Source organism: Trichoplusia ni, chromosome 7 (genome assembly GCF_003590095.1).
Source record: "Trichoplusia ni isolate ovarian cell line Hi5 chromosome 7, tn1, whole genome shotgun sequence".
Classification (NCBI taxonomy): Eukaryota; Metazoa; Arthropoda; class Insecta; order Lepidoptera; family Noctuidae; genus Trichoplusia; species Trichoplusia ni.
The window spans coordinates 10342249-10366554 of record NC_039484.1 but is presented as its reverse complement, the minus strand read 5'-3'; the positions used below and the strand labels follow the sequence as shown (position 1 = coordinate 10366554).

General features: G+C 34.8%; 1 protein-coding gene across 3 annotated transcripts in view; it reads left to right on the top strand.

Annotated features, from left to right (window-relative positions):
- The window catches only part of LOC113495630, an 84352-nt gene that overhangs the window by 4998 nt on the left and 55048 nt on the right, over positions 1 to 24306 (top strand). The window contains exons 2-3 of one of the 3 annotated variants that reach the window (XM_026874457.1): positions 8147 to 8237; positions 8542 to 8650. In XM_026874457.1, coding sequence (XP_026730258.1) covers positions 8175 to 8237; positions 8542 to 8650 — 172 coding nt within the window. In that variant the 5' untranslated portion in view covers positions 8147 to 8174. Of the gene's footprint in view, positions 1 to 8057; positions 8238 to 8541; positions 8651 to 9856; positions 10228 to 24306 lie in introns of those variants that run through there. The other 2 variants (XM_026874456.1, XM_026874458.1) reach the window with 2 other exon arrangements.

Genomic DNA, 24306 nt, shown 5'->3' with positions numbered 1-24306 from the left:
TAAAATTAAAAAAAAAGTTTTAAAACTAGTGATTAAACTACATATAAACTACACTCATAAAAATTGTGGGTAATATACGGCGACAAAATACTAACACTAGGGCAGTATACGGAGTTTACGTAAACCGCTGGCTTTAATTTTTAATTTGCACTTAACCATCCTTTAACTAAGTCGGTTAAGTTGACGTTTTTATCCAAAGTGTCTGCTAAATACTAATCGGTTCAGCCGTTTTGGCGTGAAGACATAACAAACATACACACACACCCATACTTTCTCATCATAAATGTGCGACGTCTTCGTCAAATAAAGAAAGATTTATCATCCATTATAAGTAATGGGAATTAAAAGTACAATCGTTAAAAATTAATTACAACAATGATTGAAACACACAAACGTGTATACACCGCGTGTGTTTGCCGCCATTACGAAGTAGCAGATAGCGGTATATACAGCGTGTAGTTATCAGAGCTTCCAGGACATTACCCTCCTTCCAAAATACAGGATGTTCTGACACTTACAATAAATTATGTGAGAACTTGCTCATTTACAATATTTAAAGAAATTAGGATTACTGATTTAACATCAGATAGCTCGTATCCGTTCAATTTCCTGATTCTTTCTACTACTTGTCATAATAAAAATGACAGTCATTTAGTTTGTTTATGGTGTTACTGACCATGTCTAAATCTTTGGTAGAGAATACCTACTAGTTTATTAAAAAATACAATAGTCAGCGTACTTCTTTTTATTCCTCAGGGTTGCCCAACTAGTTTAAAACCAATAACATGTCTTTAAACGCTACATTTTGCGGTCTTTATTGTTCACTATTACATGTTCTTAACCTCTTCAGTATCCTGTATTTCAGATAGGATAGCACAGAAACCATACAACAGACTCTTACCCAAAGTTCGCGACTTACGGCTAACTTTGTAACCGAGTCTGTCTACTCCTGCCTTTGCTCTACAATACTTAACAGCTAATTGAATTGGACACCATATTTTGGACTTCACAAATAATATCTGTGTTCAGAATTTTTTTGTAAACATTTCTAAATGACTGACATGAGTAAGATATTATGATGAAAAATCAATCTTTATAGGACATTTCATTTTATGTTTCTTGATCGAGCCAGTGTTTCAATTAAGATGTTGGAATTATAAAAAAGTCCTATGCATAGATTAACCTTTAATTACAATAATTCTAGACATGTTTGTCTTAGTAAGAATTTAAGTAAAATTTATATAGAAAACAGCGAGATATAGACTTTATAATCTGAGAAGAATCTGTTCATTGCTGAATGGCTAGTAGTTGATTATTTAAATCGAGTTCGCAAGTCGTTGGCTATGGTAATCATCTAGTTTAACATAACAATTAGGTCTGCAGTAATGGAGGTAGTTAGAAAAATATGGAGACTCGTCCCGCAATCACTGAGCTTTGGATAATTTTCCATAATTCTAACTTCACTTCGACTTCTGAGTTTCTATTCTTTGCTTGTTATATATTTCTTTTACTTTTTGTAAATGATGCGTAATTTATCTCATAATTTTCTAGGTATATAACAAGTTCACTCATGTAAATACACTCTATTGTTATCATGTTTTGGTTAAGAATTAATGTTGTTTATACGAAAATTATATATAAAAAATATGTATCGAACCATTATGAACATCGCTGCTAGAAAAACAACGTTGACCGTACACATAAAAGTGCATATGAGTAAATCACAAAAACCATTTCATACCATTATCATAGAGACCACATAATACCACCCTAAAGCCTTTATTCCGATTCGCGATACATATTACGAGTACCCATTCACAATAAAACACATTTTCAAATAATACCAATTACGAGGTTGCCTGTACACGCGCGTGAAGTAACATAGCATAAAAATCGTTACAGACACGATGATACAATTATCCGAGACCCATTAAATTAAAAGTAGAACCAGGAACGGGTTTGTTTTAGGGATGTGCAGTTGGTGGTTGAAAAGTATCGATAGTCCCAGTTGTAATTTGTTTATCCGAATTGTTTATCGTACGCTGGTTTCAGGATAGTATTATCACTGCATACTGCTAAGTCACACATTGAAATTATTTTGAATGGATATATAACAAATGAGACATCATTAGATATTAATCAGTTCTTATGGTTATGATGTTAAAATGTATCTAAAACATTTTTGATTATAACTGAACTGTAACTATACAACAGAAATAGAAAGAAATTGAAATACACTATATCCATTATTATTCTTTGGGAGAAAAATCCTTTTAAATAAAATTCTGAGGCATAAAACTTACTGCAGTATACACTTAACATAAGCCTCCATCAGACACGGTAAATACTAGAGCTATACAATTCATCGATACCATACAAATAGGAGTTAGGTACATCACTAGTTTGTTCCGGCGTCAGTTAGGATGTAAAGAGGTGTGCACACGTGCAGACGATCGCGGCGGTCAGTCGGCCGTGATTGCGTTTGATTGGATATTGCCCAAATACCTGTGATATTCCGGCTTTTATCTATTTTCCTAGGTTTTTCATGGTTTTCAGGTAGAGTTTTCTGACATGCATGATGTATTTCTTTTTAACATGTTGAATGAATTGAATTCAATTATACCTATATAGAGAATGTCAATGCTCTGCAACGTTTCCTAACAAGCCTTATGATTTTTTTAATGTCGGGCAAAACATTGATTTCAATAACTGTGTGCCTTATGATGATAAACAAACCTTACTTTAAAATAAATGTCACAAAATATTTTCACAGCCCTAATGACATTGATATGATATTTTCTAAAATCATTTGTTTCTAAACGTTAATAAGACACCACTTATTAAACTCATAATGCTTTCCTGTTACATGTACGATTAATCTTGTGTTCCCATGATCTTAGAATTACAGTCAATTACTAAGATAGTCGTTAGCGTTTCAATTTTCTCACGATTTTTCCAAGATGGTCACTTTATACCGACATAATTGTAGTGAAACTGTAGGTAAATGGTGTAAATTAATAATCAAGAACGGATGAATCTGACTGGATATTAATTAGAAAATATTATCTGCGTAGGAAATCATCTTACGCAGAATACGAAGTGATCTCTGGATTCCTGTCATGCAGTTTGGGAATCGAGAGACGTGACGGATACCTGCGGATTTATGTTCTAGTAAATAGAAGTCAATGTGTCCTTGTCAAGTCATTTCCATTCAGTATTTATACCACAGTATAGGGATCAAAAGTCTGTAAATGAAAAACATTTTTATTATTCAATAAAGTAAAAAAAAACGCCAATCGACACAAGCATCGGCACCGGCACCGTCTTACTAATACACGACTCTATTTTTACCATATAACACGTCAAAGAAAGCGTGGTTACCTAGCGGTGCTATACAAGGATTTCTCTGCACAAACTGTAGGTTCAACTTCAGGGCAGGTAACGACACTTTATGAAAGTTATATATAATTTCTTAATTATTCTAAGACACCAGTGGCAAAACGGGAATAAAAAGATCGTGAGGAAACCTGAATGCCAACCCGCAGTAAGCAAGTATGGTGATCAATGCTCAAACCTTCCCTAATCGGGAAGAGGGATTTGCCCAGCTGTGGGGCGTACGATGGAATGACATGATGAAAGCGTCAAAGAAACAAATCGCTGCCAAAAATTTTACTTACTATCTTTTGTTTTCCTATCACCCAAGATTCAGCCCAATGTAAACGCTCTCTTAACTTCGAATTAAGCTAATCTCAACCCGTGGCGTGGCCGAGGTAGTTTTGTGTGTGGAATAGCCCCTAATTGGCCCGCCGGCTATTACGGAAAAGGTAGATAACCCTTAAAATGCTGCTTATTAATCGCTCGATGAGTACGTCATGTATATTTAGTTACAGTGAGTTGCCCTGCACTGTGTAATTACAATAAAATGGTTTGTAAGAAAATTTATAATCTTCTGATTACTTTTTAATCCAATATCTTAGGGGTAAATCGATATAGCCGAAGTTGACCCCCTTCCAAAAAATCATGTTGGTAAAATTCAACAACGAATCACGATCCACGAACGCTTGTCCTATGTCTGGATGTCTAGGTGCATCTGAACATTCCCCTGTGATACTAGGACTAAAATCCTTAACGCGGGAGTTAAGAAAAGAATGAATTCTCTTTAACACTTCACCAGTTTCCAAGTGTCTATCTGTCGAGAATCTCTTTAGTCACTATTAATGTAATTACATCCTGTTGTTTGTCACATCCGTAGTTAAAATAAGTACGGGTATGTTCTTCGAGTTATGATTTTATAAGTATAGGTTGAGATTTAATTTAGCAGCACTAGGTCGAGTTAAAAAATGTAAGTGCCAAGTCTTATGAGCAAAAACCAATTATAATTGTCTAGAGTTCCTTTGCAATTCAATTTGAAATATATCCACATGTGTAATCAACGAGGGCTATTAAAAACATATCCTTTTGATATGTTTTACTTTATTCGCAACGAGTAGAGACTTGTATTTTTTTGGACGAATAATAATTTTGATGAACTTGAGTGTCCGCTGTGAGAAGCTTACTGGACTACTTGATTAGCCAGACATAAAAAACATCAAACGATCTTAATATCTATTATTTACTCTCTTATTCCGACTTATTTCATACCCAACCGGAGTCCTCAACCATCAGGCCGGGGCGCGAGTCGAACAATCTCACTTTCTTCAGCCTATTAGATTAATAGTAAAACAATTATTAAACCAAGTTGTATGTTATCTCCCGTATACCAAATGTCTACAAAATTCTGCCCTCAGATAAACGGAAGCTGCAACACACACTCACACATTATCTTAATCATTCTCATTAATTATAATGTCAGTTTACCTTCAAACAGGACCAATAAAACAATTCCAAAGTCATAATGTTTTTAAACAAGATCGTACAATCTCAAAACACCCAGCAATCAATTAGCTAAGTTAAGTAAACAGTGCGAGTGGAAAGTGCGTGGGAATTGACTCGTGAAGCTGGCTCAACGGGTTCGACTTCCGCACGAGGGCTTCTTATTAAAACCTTATTGGTTCTCTGTTATGTCATTAGGAGCTTTTCTTTGTGGAAGACCATATATTATTATTAAGAAAAAAAGACTAGCTTACTTTAGGTATCTCTACTTAGGTAACTTTGTATTCTTGGGAATCTGGAATCTGGAAAAAATATCTAAAAAGGATTTCTTTCCAGATCCAAAAGTTATTTCTTCTCGTTCTTCGAACTGGACAGGTTATAGTTCTCTCTTTAACTTGAAAAAAGTAGACTTTGAGATCACCACGCCAAACTGTCGTTCGTGTCGCGGGTTCGATCCCCGCGTAGGACAAGCATTTATGTGATCCACGATTGCTTGTTCTGAGCCTGGGTATCTTTGTGCAAGTGATTTGTATGTTTGCAAACAGATCGTTCTTAAAAAAAAAGATGGGAAAGCCTATAACCAGCCTGAACCACTGAAACAAAGTCATCTTTGATTCAACCCTAATCTCATATCTCTTCCCAAACACACTATATTTTAGAAGCCATTTAACAGCTGAAGAGTACCGCCACACCCACAGCCCACTTAACACAGATTTTCCCACAGAACTTTAGGCTAACTCACTAACTAGATGTAACAAAGTTAGTGTTAACTGCGTTCGTTACTGAGCGACAGTCACGACTCCCCGTATATAGGGCGATGGTTAACGCTTATTATACACTTGTAGCCTTCGGATAACGCGTTACGCATGTGCATTATCGAATCTAAGAATGGGCTTATTGACTTGAAATGGATGATAATTGGTGGTAAGTTAGGATGGAAGGATTTGGGAGGAAGTGTTTTGTATAATATGTTTGAACAGACTTCGCTCCGTATTAGATATGGAAAACGTTCGAGAAAAATGCAATAGACTAATTCCAAAATGTTGATATTGCCATACAATTTGAAACGCCTTATCTATACTTACTTTTTAATATATAAAGCTGAATTAATATATAAAGCTGAAGAGTTTGTTTGTTTGAACGCGCTAATCTCAGGAACTACTGGTTCAAATTGAAAAAATCTTTTTGTGTTGAATAGACCATTCATCGAGGAAGGTTTTAGGCTATAAATCATCACGCTGCGACTAATAGGAGCGAAAATGTGGAAAAAACAGGGCAGATATAAATCATAACTTATATCATCTAACCACGCGGACAAAGCCGCGGGCAACAGCTTTCCAAGTTTCAACTTTCCCATAATTGAATTCGTTTGTGCAGGACTCAAATCTAAGCAATAAAAATAAAACAATAAAATGAGCTTAGTGCGGATTGGTCCTTTCAAATTACAATATTTAGAATTCAGGTTTCCTCACGACATTTTTCTTCACCGTTTATGAGTGGTGTCTTAGAATGATTAAAAAGAAAATACACCTTTCAAAACGACTCATTGGCACTTACCTGTGATGGGATCGAAGGCTAGCAAAAACTACACAAAAATATTCACAGTGAGTTTGAATAAAAATAAAACAATACTCGACAAACAACAACAAACGGAAGTCCATAAAACAATTGTCTAAAGGAGTAATAGTTTCACACGAAAAAAGGTGTAAAAGTGAACGCGTAGCGGCCACAGGATGTTGTGGTCTGAGTAGCCGCTGGAACAGGTGGCGATCTCTACTGATTGCATTGTAATGCCTGAGGAACCATTGTTGTATTGATTTGCTATGGATGGTATAGAATGGACGATAATATACTTTTAGAATACGTCAAGTATTGAGGAAAATGTGCTTTCTTGAGACAAATTGGGTTTCGGTTATGGTATATTTTGGGTACCTACTTCATAATTACTAATAATTTCTTCCTTATCTATATTAGTAGCTTTCTCAGCTTTGAAGTACAACTTTATTCACGAGTGTCGATGTATTTGAGATCACCAAGATAAACCTCGTTGGATCTTAATGTAGGACGAACGAATATGTGATTTCCGAATGTCTGTCTTGATTTTAGCTGGCTTTGTGCACGTTTCATTTATGTTTCTGAAACCCCATGCGAGACAAGAAATATATTCGGTATTGTGAGAGTAGTAATAAACAAAATATAATAAGTAGAGCTATACAACAAAATACTTCGTTTAAACGTTTACTTAAATTGCTTAATCAACAAAATACTCCTGTTCTTTCGAACCTTGACGGAAAATGAATAAAGAACCCCAACAGACTTCTGAAACAAGTGATTTTATTCAAAAAGATATTCCTTAATAATTGAAAGTCACTGACCTAGAAAAGTGGATTTCCCTTAGCAAACTGTACGAGTGAAACACCCAAAACTTTTATTTTTAATCACAGTCCACGGTTAAATATCTTCGAGTCCTCTCATAAAACAAAAAGTTACTTAAAACTCTTTGGAAATACGATTCTGACACAGAACGATCCAATTCTAGATGGTGCAAACATTTAAAGAAAACCTTACGATTTTTTTATTCAATTTTCCAATACAATTTGATGATTTTTTTTTCTTCTCATCTTTAACTCAAAGATCACTGACAAAAGATTTAGAAATACATAACTTGAAATTGTCTGAATGCCTTGATTTTTTTTTCCTGAAAAAAACACCGGCCTATGCCCAGTAATAAGAGAAAGGAAACAGATAATGAAAACGATAACAAATATAAATTTCATCATTACATTTGTAAAAGTGAATGTTGTGGTTTATGTTCCTCTTTATAGAAAGCCAATATAAACAGATCATCTGATTACTTATTCGAAACTCGCCGGGTCAGAAGACTGATCCTTGTTTACGCCTCCACCTTCACTTTCTAAGAAACACAAACTCCTCAACGGGTTTCAGTTTGTTCACGTCACATCAACATCACTCACTAATTTAACTTTCCTTCAGAATTTTAATACTTGATATTATATTACGAATCACGTCTGACTTACAAAACTTTGCCTTTTACAAAATTTCTTTTATGTTTTGAGAAAATTTTCTAACTGTGAACTTTTTAATTTTTATAAGATCGTTGACGTTTGACCTTGAGTGGTTTTTGTAAAAAAAAAAGTTCACGGCATTGTAGCAATAAAAGATCAGCTGTGTGGGAAATGCTAAGGCCTGTGGGTAATACAAGTGTAACACTTAGAAAGTATAATATAAAGTCATTACAATTTTTAATTTACAGGTGGGGCGTCAAGCCCGGATGGGAGAAAATGCAAACAAAAAACATCAACCTCAATCAAGAACAAAGAAACAAAGACAATAGTGATATTCAGGTGCGTACAAGCTCAACTATCTATCATGAGGAATCTTAGACAATGGCCTTTATGACCCCATAGTGGCCCATAGTAAAGTAATTATGCGTATAACAAGTTCATTAATTTTCGTTACCAATTACTAGCATATTCCAACGTTATTAGCAACTGAATGCAAATGTAGCGTCATCTAGTATTGGAATAACGAACTACGTCGTTCGTTAACACGTGCATGATATCTTTCTTAATAGTATAAGCGCTAAAATATAGATGGCGCTGTTTTATGTGATCATAGAGATAACTATCTCTGTTTGTGTTTCCACAGAAAATGGGCCGGCAAGAACCTCAGGGGCTGTCAATCGAAGGGTCAGTGCACGATCAGGCGGTATATTTGAACCAAGTCACGGCCCCGACCATCGGTTCCACGTATTTCGGTCAGTATGCAATATGAAAATTAAATAACAAAGCACACTTCACACGATGACCTGTTCCATGAATTGTCTTTATTAGAACTTCGATTGATTTACATTAATTTCTGTTCGACAGTGTGGGACTTAAGTATGTTTTGAATTCACTGTTAGATTCCTTGGTATTAATCACGTAGCTTTTACTGGTAATAAAATTTTGCCTCAGCTGAGAAGGTGTTGTTATGTAGATACCTATTCTATTACAATATAAGTGGATAAAAGTTGTTTGTGCTAAGTTTATGAATTAGGTAGGTAGGTTTCGATGCTCCTTTTATGATTGTGGTAATGAACCTAAGTCGCTAACAAATAACATCATTTAGAATATAGGTACATTTGTATAAAACCTTTAACTGAAATATAATACAGCATTCTGTGCCACTTTGACAAACACACAAACTTATTTGTAACCCAGATGGTTTCAGTGGCCATGGTAGAGCCATTCCGCCAAGCTGTCTCTATTAAAAAAACCCCATCGGATTTTAAACCTTAGTCCAAGGGATTACCTGCCACAATCGCTTGTTCCGTGACCTACCCTTGTCAACATCCCTTTTTTTACTAAAGTCCACTTCCACCGCATCCTATCATTTGAAACCGTCTAATTTTTTACAAATTCGAGTATCCTCTGACAAAAAACGTGCGAGCAGGATGTGGATGGCAAGTGCTTGTAATTTATGCGGGTCAGAACGAGATGGCGATACGACTGTGTTATGATGTTTTCCAGCTGTGACGAGTACCTTTTTGGAACTTAGTTGGCTTCTTGCCTAGGGTTTTAAGAAAGGGATATAATTTAGTGGTCTATATTTTGTGCAATGCAAAATACATTTTCTAAACATAGAGTAGGCATTTTATAGTTTTATAATTATGTTCAATATTACAGCAGATATTTACTAGTTGTACACATAATGCCACAATTTACTCAAAATAAATAGTTTCATTTACACAGGAAGTAACGTCTAAAATGAATTAAGGAAGGCCTAAATTATATTTTACCTTCGAACTAATACTGAAAAAGCCTCTTATCAGACCTAATTATTACTGAAGAACGCTACAAACAATATTTCTTAAAAAGATACAAACTTCATTAAGTAAAACCTTAACCTACATGTTTCAATAACATATTATCCGTAGCAAAAAAATAATAAATAAAAAACACTACATTCTAAACAAGCCCGTTCTACATCAACCCTCTAAGCAAGGTTCCTGCCGGCACAGTGCGGCACAGTGCCTGCGCACGAGTTGCCATTGAACAGCCGACACAGACAGACGTACCGTGCGTGATCAGAAAACTTAACTCAGATCAAATCTGTGCCTCAATGATCAAACGTGTGTGCGAAACGGGAAAACATTCCGATAAACTTATATTTACGGTAACCGTTTAAGTATTAGTGAACCGTTGTACAAAGTTACTTGTGTTGAGTTGTTGGAATTGAAAGTGTGTGTCAATATTTTGGTGTTTGTCAGTGTTGTGTACTAGAAACTCATCAAACTGGATCCTCGTAGAAAAGGGATTTTAGGATCCCCTTCTAGCTACGATTACTATGAAAGTAAGTTATATAAAGTACAAATCTCTAGTTCAACGTATGTGTTATTCTCTAAAATTCTAACGTAATACGAAAATATACTGTTTTTAAAGCTGTGACATTTACGGCTAAACAAAATAAGTAACAAGTTTTCTAACCTCAAACCGAAGTCTTATGTACGAGCTCATTGGTGTCAAGAACGTTAGTAAACACTTAGACCGCGACTACTCACGTGGGAGGAGCTTGCTATAACGTTCCAGTTCTATTTCATAGATGGCGCTGTTTTAAAGTTCTATGATAAAGATAGGAAAATTAGTTTTCTTTTTGTTGCTTGTTTATGTTTAGACACATATTATTATTTATTTTTGATTTTATTAATCATTGAAATGAAGATCGACACTTGATCTTTGATATTTTTGAATGATCGGATCTAGAAAAACTCCAAAAAGACACAACATTACTTGTAAACCTAATAAGAGTTGAGAATATTTATCCTAACCACTTATGTCTATGGCGTTATTACAAACTACTGCAGTCTAAAAATGAATTATAAATTTTAAATAATAACCATTCTTCAATCTTTCTTTTGCTATATTCAAATCACCGCTTCTCCAAAACCGTGATTCGCCTGATCTTTTCTCCTTAAAACCCGCGCTTTAGATTACTTAATATCCTCTTTTTCGTTAAGAACCCTTCATCCAGTTCCACTTAATTTAAATTCGCCGTAAGAATTAAGTTGGAATTAGGTAAGTAAGATCGCGTGTAGTTAAGTGAGGTCGGGCTAACCTCCGCGCATGACGCATGCGTTCCTTTGTTACTTAAGTAGACCTCAGGTAAGGGAGGAGCAGGGGAACAAGATGTGAGCGGAGGCGGGACCAGAGGGTCACGTTATGAAGTATTATTGTTATGAATGTGGAAGCGGGACATAGCTATATACGATGTAGAGCGGCATCTCTCTTTTATAGCCGCAATAATTTAACTTTAGGCAATATTATGTATTCATTTCTCGTAGGAACTAGCCGAATAGTTGACAAAAGGAATCCAGTAGATCTCTTGGATGACGAAAATCTTTAATTGGAACTTTTCAGTTCATATTATTTTTAGATATTTTTGTGGAATATTGAGAGATTTTTGAGGGAGATTTGCTCTGATAACGTAACCTAAATGTTAGGCCATGGCATGATCTGTTAAGATTAAACTGAAGAAAAAAAGTTTGGTTAGGTTAGTAAAAATTTCATAACTTGCACCACATGGTCAAGGCATCTCAAAATCGTTTTCATTGAGTCTGTCGGCAACATTATAGTTTTTATTACATCTCCGTGCGTGTGTGGGTCACATTAGCGAGAGAGTAATGATGCCTCTCTGCTTACCTCCCAATAGAGCTAACTGACGTAATAATAACAACGAAGGATGTAATATTGTGGGTGTGGTTGTAACTGCATGCTTCAAATGCAGTAATTCAGTAAATACGTTGTTTCTTCTATTTCTTTGTGTATGATGGGCCTTAAATTCTATGAGAGCAAAATTTTCTTATTGATCTGGTTATTAGTTTCTTTGTCTTTTGAATTTATATTAACTACTTTGTACATTATATAGGAGTACTAGCTATCCCGGCAAACGTTGTTTTGACATACAATTGGGTTTTAGGGAATAAAAAAGGCGGTATGAAAAATAGACGTTGTCCGATTCTCAGACCTACCTTATGTACTTATACAGAAAATTTCATTAGAATCGATCGATCCGTTTCGGAGCAGTTCAATTTCGTTCACCGTAACAAGATAATTTTATCTTAGTATAAGAAATTAATTGCAAAAGGAGCAATTGAAAAGATGCGAATGAGAAACGTAGACTCAATAAAGTTTTAGCCCTCTTTAAACTGTATGTGTAAACAAGAGTACTATACATTTCATTCAAAACTAAGCAAATGAATCACAACCTAACTCAACGCAAACTCGTATTCATTCATACTTAAGCCGGTTCTCATTTATCATCCTTATTTAGAGCCAACGTGACACGCATTAAAAGGCAGTGTACCCAAAACTGACCAACAAACGCATTCCTGATAACGAAATATTAAACGCCCACAACCATACCTACAACGTATGCCCATACTTTTGACCTTACTAAAATGGTCCAAAAATGGTGCCTTGAGCAATCAGTGACTTATTTAAGGTAGATCATTTCCTATATAAAAAACTCCTTCCTCATTCCTCGAAGGGCATTAGTTTATCATCATTAGATGTAATGATGTCGATATAAATATGATCAGTTTATTTACTGTATTCCTGCAACATAAAAAGCTCATCATAGCACTGTTTGTAACTGTCTTGATTGCAGACATTCACAACGAGGCTTGTTCATCACGCTTGTTCAAGTCCAAAGAAATTGTTGGAGTATTTTCTGATTACTTACACACAACCTCTTTATATGCAACTAAATTCGGTTTTATTTTTTAGATATCTTGTTTCACATTTCGAATGCTTTTTGGAAGACAAGATACGATCAAATCCAAATTGGGATCTGTTTTATCATATTATTTGAATCTGTACACGTGCCGTTTAAAATTTGGGTTACAATCAATGCCATCCAAAAATGTAAGTTTTTATACAAAGCACATATTAAGAAGGATGTTAATGTCAATTGATATAGCTTCATGTAATTATTTGAACTCGTTAAAAAGATTTAAACAATTTCTTTGTAATCTTTTGTGTCAAAATTTTTAAAGCAGTAACACTTAAAATACTAATCATATTGTTCTTTTGCCATTCTCATAGTACGAGTATTTTGTGAATGCTAATTGATACGATTCAATTTTACGCAGATTTGTTGACCATTGCGATTTGCAGCCAGCCTTTAAGTGACGTTCATTTACAAAAGGGCTTAGTCCCAGAGCAAGGCAAGAGCTTTTAGCCTCATCTACTTAATTTGCATCAGCTTTAATATGGGAGAGACTTTCTCTTGCAACCTGAACTCTAAACAAACACTCCGTATTACGTCATATATCAGTTGGACTATACTTAGGTACTTAAAATTTTACGCAAGCTTATTCCGTAGTATCACTACTCTGATCTATCATGGCCACTTAATAACAGTGTATCTACATGACCACAAGCATTAACTCTTACGTTGAGATCCAAGTTATCATAACCGCTATTTAAATTAATTGGTGTGTGTTTGAACACCTTTTGGTAATTCTATGATTAGTTTGCTGACATTTTTACTTAAATATCATATAAAATTAGCTAGAAGTGAGAGAAAAAGTTGGTGTTGGTAAACTGTTGCGTGTTATTTTGAGCAGATGATTGATAATTAGGGGTAGGTGCGCACTTGCAGACGACCCCTCGACTCCGACCAAAGCCGGGAAGGGTTTAATCGGTGTCAGTCTGTTATATCTCCACGTACCTCTTTTATAGGATACAGACTTACTTTTCGCTTTTATCCCCTTGAAAAGAAGAATAGGTGTAGTCACTACGTTTGGCGAATCCACCAGGCATAAGATAAACTCTAACTTACCTCTGATTAATAATAAAATAAAATAAATTGGTGTTATGGAAAAAAAGTTGACATGGTGTTTATTCAAAAAGCGGACCTAATAGTAAAATACTGATTTGAGTAGGTACACTTTTCCCGCTTTTGGCATCGAGCGACGTATTCAACAGCATAAGGTTGTAGCAAGCTTTTTGCTAGTCCCACAGAGCTTAACCGACCTTTGAAACCTCTAAAATGAGACCAACACGGAAACCCATACATTCGAAGTAAATACCAGTTACTAATCGGTTAAATTGCTTCACTTACCGCGTAGGTGTAACGAGATTAAGTAGTTAAAGATAAAAGCCGCCGCCGCGTAGGACGCGACATTTTTGCACTGAATTGATTGTAAGTTGATCGGTACGTTTAAGTAACATGATTTTAACTGTCCACCCACGTTTGGTGTGACAGGCGACAGGTGACAACTCGTTCGCGGATTACTTTTCTGAAATATTCGTTTTTTATGGCCATTAGCTAATTTAATTTATAGCACGATTTGTTTTAGCTAATGTGTGTTTTTTATTTATTATCCTTTTAAGTTGTGATGGATTGTTTTTGAATTTAAATAACTTAATTTTAATATGATTAAGGTTTTATTGTTTTTGTAGTGTTTTATTATTTTTATTTATTGATTTAGATTCATTATATAGATTTGTTGAGAATTAATATTAAATCAAGAGTCCAAATATTTTTTTGTAAACGTTTCTAACGTTTTTGGTTACCGAATTCAAGGCTGAAATAATAGCAATCGTCTGAAATAAACAAACAAGCATAAAAAATACATAAAAATCTACCACTTTCACACAACGCTATCTAGTCTCAAACCAAGCAAAGTTTATGCTACGAGTATTAGACAACTAATAAACATACCTACTTATATATTTCTAAACACATACACAATTTATATAAATTACACCCAGACAGACAAATGATAATGCTCATCACACAAACATTTGTCTTGGGTCGGAATCGAACCCTCAACCGAAAAACCTCCTGCAAAACAGTCAGGACCATCAACCTCTAGGCCAACATACCATTAATAAACAAATCCAACGTTCAACAACAATATATCAATTACCAACCTTTAATACAGACAAAATTAAACTATGAAAAACACGAACCAAAATTAAACACGGTTCATAATCACGGCTAAAACGTATCTCATAAACAAAGTATGTTGTAATACAAATCTCATACAATCACATGCAATGATCTAATGACTGGTTATGTGACCTTCACACAAAATATCGTGGTCTATTAATGATATGTATCTATATTATAAGCTATTATCAGACTGACTAGGTAACACCCGCGAACATGCTTGCGTGATTTAACATCGTTGGTTTAACATGTCTTGAGTACAGAAGTGTAAAACCTTTGTTTAATTAATATTCTTTATTTTTCGTAGAGCACTGACAAACGGTGACGGAAAATATCGATTCTGGATCGCCAACCAGCAGTGATCTTGCTTGGATTTTATTTTTTAATCCCTATTTAGGTTTTTTTTCCCATCAGTGTAACATTTACAGACTTTTTAAATAGAGCCAAAGTCTAGCTTTTGTAGATGTCCGTTTAAACAGCCAGAAACTCTTGTACTTTTGTACAAGCGTGAATATTTGAGGATTGGATTAACTTACCTAAGTGACATCCAATCGTAATTTTATGAAGGTTGATCTGAAATATAATTGATTAACAGAGTAGTATTCCCATTCGCTACTGTGTGGCATCGCGAATTTTTTCAGAGAATAAAAAAAAGTTTTTTAGTCTATGGCAACTCACAACTAAACGTCACTGATTTAGAGCTAACCATGATTTTGTGGGTCCCATTATGCCAGGGTTCAGCTATTGATGCTGGGATTGGGGTGGGTGATTATATTTCAGATCAACCTTCATAAAATTACGATTGGATGTCACTTAGGTAAGTTAATCCAATCCTCAATTTTATTTCATGTTGATCTGAAATATAATTGATTAACAGAGTAGTTGTTCAGAGATTGAGGCATAATGGGTACATCTTATAAGCCTGGATATGATGAATAACGGTTAAGGCTTTATAATTATTAAGATATATATTTATAGTGGCATATTATCCTAATATTAGTATCTATATTTGTTTTTATCCATATATTCTGTCATACACATTGATTATTGATCAACTATTAATTTTCATTTTTTATAAAATTAGTCTGTAGTAATTAACAAATTTTTCTAAATGCCAAATTTGTAAGCCAAAAGGGCAGAACATGTTGATGCATATATTGTCCTTATATTTTCACCACATCAAAAAATGTTTAATACATATATTCTGTCATACACATTGATTATTGATCAACTATTAATTTTCATTTTTTATAAAATTAGTCTGTAGTAATTAACAGTTTTTTCTAAATGCCAAATTTGTAAGCCAAAAGGGCAGAACATGTTGATGCATATATTGTCCTTATATTTTCACCACATCAAAAAATGTTTAATACATGTTTTAGGCAAATAAATACTTCTTTATCTTTGTTCTATTACTGAGATTAATGTAATATGAGTTTTTAAGTGGAACAATGAACAAATTTTATGTTATGTTACACATGTTTATGCAAATAAATATATCTTTATCAATTGTTCCACATATTGTGGAGACTGTGTCCACCAATTTCATGATTGACTATTAATTACCAATTTGTGCTCTTTTTGACATCAATGTAACTATGACTTTTTTTAAGTCATACAAATTTCCTGCACCTTGTGCAATTTGATACTTAACCATTAGCTTTTAACAATGTAACTATGGATTTTGAGTAAGACACATTTCCAATACATAGTGATATTGTGTACAGTTTGATAATTAATTATTCATTATTAACAATGTAACAATAAATTTTTAGTAACAAATTTTCTACACATTGTGTTAATTGTGTCAAACAATTTGATAATTATTTTTAATTATTTACAATGTAATTATGATTTTTTTAGTAATACAGATTTTCTTCATATTGTTTTAATTTTGCCATAAAATTAGATAATTAGTTACTAATTTTTTCTCTTTTTTAGCGCAGTAATAATAAGAGTATTTAAGGTACTGCAAATATTTCTTATTTATAAGCTATTAATAAGAAATAACAAGATGATAATGAGATATTCCATTTACTGTCAGTTGCAGTTTGTAAGTCACTCAATTATGATTAAAATTAAATTAAAATTTTTGTCACTGCAGTTGTCGGTTCCTAAGACATGAGCTATAAGGCCTTGCAAAGGTAGTAGAACCTACAACCAAACCACCTTTTTCCCTGATTAAACTCAAGAGCATTCCTGCTGCTCTTGCAGATGTACTGCTGGAGTGTGGGATACAGCTGTCAGCAGGTATAAATTTGATACCTGATTAACTGTTTTGAAGGCCAAGGGTAAAACTTTTAATATGGTAAAGTTAACTTATTTCAGGTATTGGTTAAGGCTACAAGGATCTTTAAATCTTAGAAGTTAGCCATAATTTATGATCTTAAAAGTAAAAAGTACATTATGGTTCCTTTCCTTTTTTACTGAGAGTAAGGTTGGTTATCACAATTCTCATCTTATTAATTGTCAGGGTGTGATATGGGCTATGTTATTTAGTTTAATGTATGAGAGGGCGGCTAGTACCCATTGAGCAGCTATCCAAGCTAGGAGTTAGAAGATTTTTGTGTCTTGGTTCAAATAAATAACTAAATAATTCTGTGTCTTCAGATACAGGTGTATTGTATGTTTCATTAACATAATATATGTATGTTTGTGTCTATTGTCAACAGAGTTATTCCTGTGCCATATAATTATGTTCTAGCCTATTTTGTCATCATGTTGCTTGTAACCAGTTGTTGCAAGTTCTATTTAATAACCATCTATACTTTCTTAACCGATAAGCAATATGTTTATAATATTGTGTTTTGAGGCAGCTAGCAGATGAGTTAGCTGGTTCAATACAAAATATGGGTTCTGGCTTTCTGTAATACAGGCAAATCTCAATCTGAGGAAGCCTCTCAGAAATCCTTTGTTATCCATACCTAATTCCTCTCCCATCTTTAGAGTCAATGCTGATTTGTGGAAATTTAGGGTTTTGAAGCTAGCTCCATTCTCTAAACTTTCTATTAATGTTTCCTAATTAATAAGGGTGAAGATCAAAATAGGATCCCGGTTACTGCTTTGTTGACACAGATGGTAACATGATGGTTAATGAGCTATCTAACGTTGGCTTCTAACTGCTTCCCTTAAGAGATGCTTTTTGTCAGGGCACCTAGTCTGCTCAGTGTGTGTTGTCGGTTAAAAATCCCAAAATTGGGTGAATAAGAACTTAGTGACTTTTTGCTTTGTCATTATTGATATTCTGAAACATTTAGTAAGGTAAACAAATGTTGGGAATGCTTAAAAAACATATTCATGTCCACTAAGTATTGATGCATATACATTTAGTGTTTAGTAGCATTAATGTTATTGGGTGCCTCACTTCTTAGAGATGTGTGTGTCACATTGTTTTTATTGCTATAGATAAACTTGTGGGGCCCAAAATCTATTGATAACGAAACAAGTATGGTTTTTTCATTGACTTACATGTGGAACTGAGCACTATTTATCTTACTTATGTATTTGCAGCCATGTTACTCTGGCTGTATAATCTTGCAATGTGTTTTAATCCAGTTAATATTATGTTCTAATTGATGTATTAAATGCAAGTCATCATTCTAAACAAGGCACCACACTACAATTGTTTTCGCCATTACAATGTGTCACCATTCTATTAGAAAAGCTTTAGAAACTAGTTCTAGTATACATTTTCTATAATGTTCTTATAGTTTCGGATTATGTAATGGGGCCCCATCTTAGGTCAGTTGACAGCGTCAAGATTGCTATTGTTATGCAACAAGGCTAAGTACTTAACTTGTTCTATTATTTTTTGTGTGTGTTTGAACATAACCTCTTGGGCAGGTTCACAGAAGGTTCCCAACAATCTTGCCAATTTGCTGATTGGGCAATGTTTAATATCATTGATATTTAGTATCTCTATAGGAGTTGCATTCTTGCTGTATTTCTGATGTTAACTAGTCTGTATTCATAGTAAACCTAAAGTATTTATTGCACTAATATACTTTAATCATAGTTAACAATGAGGGAAAATCATTTAGATAAATGTGAGTGTAGCCCCTCTGTCAGCCAGACATTTATACTGATTCTAACCAATGGGTGGTCATTCAGACAACAGTTTGTTAAATTTCTAGTCTGTAAGGACTGTGGGTGCTGTACATGGACTACATGGAATTGCAGTAAATTTATATGACATTTTCAAACTCAAAGCGGATTAATTTTTCTGAGTTTAGGTGTTATTGAACCTAAGGAATCAGTTTTATCTTAAGACTGTGCAAGACATGTGATATTGATGGTCCAAGGTTCCCATATCCACAATTTGAAAACTATAATATTTTTCTATATATATTTTTGGTTTTCAGTTAAGAACAAATCTGATCTGTCCGTTGAGTTTGATGGTCTTAAGAATATTAAATCTTTAGACATATATGTATATAGATAGAAATTTTTACTGTGAGTGCATATTTGTACAGCCCCTAACTCATGAGTTATTGATGGTCTGACACATATTGTTGATTTCATTTATATGTATATTGTTTATGTAAACAATGTTATGTTCAAGTATTTTAAGGTACATTAGTGGTGGTATGTTCACAACATGAAAGACAGTTAGATATATTACATATACCTGGTTGACAATTGCCTGCTGGATGCATGGCATGGTGTACCCTCTCGGGGCCACCCTTCCTGTGTCCTGTTCAGCGAGGGTGTCACAGTTGTATCATACCACTCTTGGGTCCACCTTGCTGTGCTAGCACTTTGGTTTGATGCCGGACCACTTATGTTTTCCACAGTCCTTGCTTAGGTTTAGAGGTGGTATTCGGTTATAACTTTTGTTATACATTCTTGATAGGTGCATTGGTCTTGTTTCTATCTTGAGCCTCGAATCCACCTCGAAGAGTGTCACCATTGGTTCTTGTTGTGGACTGTGAGAACCAGTGAACATAGTATGTTCTTCATCAAAACTGTCGTATCTCGTACGAAGTTTTGATCTTCGAGCTGTCTCGCGTACAAGCTCGGTTATACTTAATACATGTTGTTCTATCAAAGTTGCGGGCTCGCGTCCCGAACTTTGTAGTAATGCATGTTCTTTGTGTAACATCAAAGTTGCGGGCTCGCGTCCCGAACTTTGTAGTAATGCATGTTGTTTGTGTACCATCAAAGTTGCGGGCTCGCGTCCCGAACTTTGTAGTAATGCATGTTGTTTGTGTACTGTCAAAATTGCGGGCTCGCGTCCCGAACTTTGCAGTAGGGTTTATCAGAGCTACGACGTCTCGCGAAGAGCCCGATCTTCGAGCTAGAGTCTCTCGTACCCGCTCGGTTCATGCATGTCTTTAGTACTTCGCATCATCTCACATCATATTTGTGTCCTTGTTCACTGAACCTAAAATCAGAGAAAACCTCACCTGTTGGCCCCCCTCTTTGAGGTTATGGGTCAGTGTTCCATCGTTTATATTCCGTAATTTGGGGGCGCCCACAATTTAGCATCGAGCGTGGAGCATCGCGTACTAGCTCGATTATACGTAATGCATGTTGTTTTGTGTACTATCAAAGTTGCGGGCTCGCGTCCCGAACTTTGCAGTAGGGTTTATCAGAGCTACGACGTCTCGCGAAGAGCCCGATCTTCGAGCTAAAGTCTCTCGGACCCGCTCGGTTCATGCATGTTTTTAGTATTTCGCATCATCTCACATCATATTTGCGTCCTTGTTCGCTGAACCTAAAATCAGAGAAAACCTCACCTGTTGGCCCCCCTCTTTGAGGTTATGGGTTAGTGTTCCATCGTTTATATTCCGTAATTTGGGGTTCCATCCCACGGCGATGAACCTAGGGCAAGGGCTGCGTACACGCATCCTGCATTAACTCCGCAGCGCCTTTATAGTCTCGAAGATCACTTTTAAACATCTTGGCCAGTATTTTCAAGGCTTTTGTATCACTTGGCAATACTTTTTCGACTTGAAATATGCCAAAAACTATTTAAATAACGTAATTAAAGTGTAATTAACAAAATCACCACGATGCCGTTAAGTCGCGAAAAAAGAAAGTGACGTTTAGTTGTGAGTTGCCATAGACTAAAAAACTTTTTTTTATTCTCTGAAAAAATTCGCGATGCCACACAGTAGCGAATGGGAATACTACTCTGTTAATCAATTATATTTCAGATCAACATGAAATAAAATAATACATATGTACATATCTACATAATATTTAAAAGATATTTCATAGTAGTTTGTGGTTTGTTTATAGTTTACATTCGTGGTTAATTTGATTCGCCTCTATACGAGCTTAGTCTATAATTGTTACCATGGCAACCTAGATTGATTGGGTTTTGAATGCGTAGTGTTAGAGGCGTTCTTGTTTTAGTAACAATTTTCACTTTGGGGTCAGACGAAAACTTTATCAGGTAAAATAAAATCCTTGTAAAATTAGAAACGCAAACGTTTGTAAGAATGGATGGATGTTGAACTGAACGGTTTACGAGTCCTCTAACGTTTAAATATTTCCTGCACATTGTAACTATCTACTTATATAGAGAGTCTTTTTCTTAAAGTAAGTTATTAAAACACTTCAAGTTATGCGCGTTCTAACAGATCTAAATAATTTATAAGCTAGAACTAATGTGTACAGGAATTTCTAGCAAAAACATATCCACGCGCAAGACCTTTGTCCGTTCTGAACGCAACGTCTTGAACTTTCTAATATTACGGCCAGAAAACAAGCGAGACATTGATATAAACCTGTATGTCAAATGATAGTTTTTGTATTTATACGGGTATTAAAATATACCTAGAGCTTAGGCGAGATTATAATTTTTAAGTTAATGTTTTAGTGTTTTTTTTTTAAATAAAACACCTTGTGGAGGTGTAAGGCTTTTTTAATATATCTTTATTTTCTTAGTTTTGGTATGTGGAAAAGAGAGTCCTGTCAAACCTTATAAAATAAAAAAATAAAATCGGTTACTTTCCGTTAGTATTTTTACCAAAATAATTGTCGCGCTAGAAGACGGAATATTATAAAATAATGATAAGATGATGATCAGTTTATAGTAGTAATCAGTATTCAGAACCCGCTACTCCAATATGACTTTTTATTCATCTTAAAACATCTTCTAAAGAGACGATAATGACATATTTTACTTACGATCACAGAATGCAAACAGTTATTACTTCATAACACACATTACAACCATCCAACGAGTACTTAAAAGTGTGACTGAAAAACAAATGACTGTAGGACAAAAACATGGCGGCCAACCCGCGTATTTCGTAGCCTCAAGCGGGGGGTGTGTGTACAGGTGCACGGCATCCGTTCCCAGTTGATATTTGCACCCCCGGCCATCCCTACAGCAGGCAGGTGTACTAACCGACGGCGACGGCGTTATAAATACATTTGTAGCGAATGTAGGGGGAAAGGTTCACAGCTGTCTTTAATGGTAGTTACGAGTCATCCATTGTTTTTCGAAGCAAGTAGCAAGGTCGTTTTTGAATGCTTTGTTCGTTTGGTCAACGTCAAACGTCAAAGTGACGTTGGTTGTATCTCGGTTGAATGAGCCAACCTCAAATAAGTTTTAACCAGTCAGCAGTTTTTAATGTTTACTGAAAATGCGTTAGTTTAGTGTTCTGCCTTTTATATCTTCAGTATAACTTCAGGTCTGTACTATGACAAAAAATATGAGAAAAGTTCTTTAAAGAAAGATTTACCTTCTATTTCGCTAGCATTTACAAAATCAAACTGTTTTTATTTCAAGATGGCCTTTTTCAGGCACTTTAAAACGATAATATTAATAACTCTAGTTTTGTGGTTCCTAATAGTCAACCTTTTTTTTAAAGAAATATTATAGTAAGTTTATAAACATAATCAACTCACCGAAGATGAAAAAAGGCAGATCTTCTACTTAAAGTCCCACAATCATGTTTATAAATCAAGCAATTTAGATTTATTGTAATTTGTTTATAGAAAGTCCGTTTGTCTCCTAACTGTATTAAGTAACGATTCGGCTGGTAATAAACTGGTCCCCAGAGGCGAGAACCAGTCACTCATAATAATAAGACACGAGTTACAATTATATATATTAGCATAACAGTTTATAATACATGTTTATTCATATTATGTGAGATGTAGGCAGAAGATTACAGTCCTCTCACTTTTAGCCATATTACTCGACAGTTTTATCTGCAACATTTGTTAAAACGAATGTGAACTTTGGTTTATTTAGATTAGAAGCCCGATCGAAAGTTTCGGCATGAGTATAATTGCAACGTCTGTTGATCTCTCATATGTTAATCTTTTACTTTTTACGGTCTTCGCTAGTTAATAAATAAATAAATAAATAAATAAAACTTTAGGTAGTGCTGTTTCCGTCCACCACCGACGGCGGCTCCTAGCGACTCGACTTATAATTGTTCTCTCAAATTAAACTTGAAAACATTTGAATTGAAGTGAAGTGCATTCATTTTGCAGATGACTAACAATTCATACGTCACTAAGATGGCTCTACCTTGAGAACAAGTTTCCATAAAACACAAACGGCCATCTGACCCAAATCTTAACATCTAAAGCGTAAGGCCACAAGGCCAAAGGCCAGTCCCCGAGGGGACGACAAACAACCAAATTAATACCAATAACAATTACTATAAATTGCTATACGAAATAACGTTTCAATTCGACTCTTGCGCAAGTTTCACGTAACCTAGTGCTAATCACTTCAATATGGTGGACGCTTTAGAGATTAAGTTTCGTAATTCATGAACAGGTGAATTAAATGTGTGTTGGTTTGAATGATATTGTGCTCTGTGAAGTGGGTTCTGTAGATTTTGAATTATGATGAGTGAAAGGTGAGAACAGTTTCGATAAAATTCCGAGTCGAATTTAGGTAAGGCAAGTTTGGGGCTGAAGAAGACGAATAAAAAATAGAAACTCCCATGCCAAATAGTGGATTGAAAAGGTCAGTAAATGATCATGATAGTGACCATGAAGGTATCATCTGATATTGCATTTTAAAAATACTAGTAAGTCTTACCTAGGTATTAGGTACCTCTAATACATAAATGTAAGTAATTCTAAGATCGCAATAAATATATCAACAAAAAACATTAATCGCTGATTTTAATTCCTAGCATCGGCATTTAAGTACTATCTAGATTTCTAGACAACATTGTAGTAACAAAAACAGGTAATTTCTTTCCAAGTCGACAGCGAATTTCCACAAATCATTTCTTTGTGTGATCGGACTAGTTTCTTTAAATAAAAAGCCGAACAAATAGGCATTACGTTGTATACAGGGTGCTTATAAAGTGTTATGTCTCTATTTATTTCGGCAGAGGTGCTCAACCTATGGTAAATCACACTTTCTTTTTTATAAACTTGTACCATTCTTATTCTTCAGAAGATGAATTTATTTTCCTAATCGTAATTCCCTAACGCCTACGCCTAAATAAACTAACAATCTACTTGGTTGCTACAATCGGCTGTTTGATG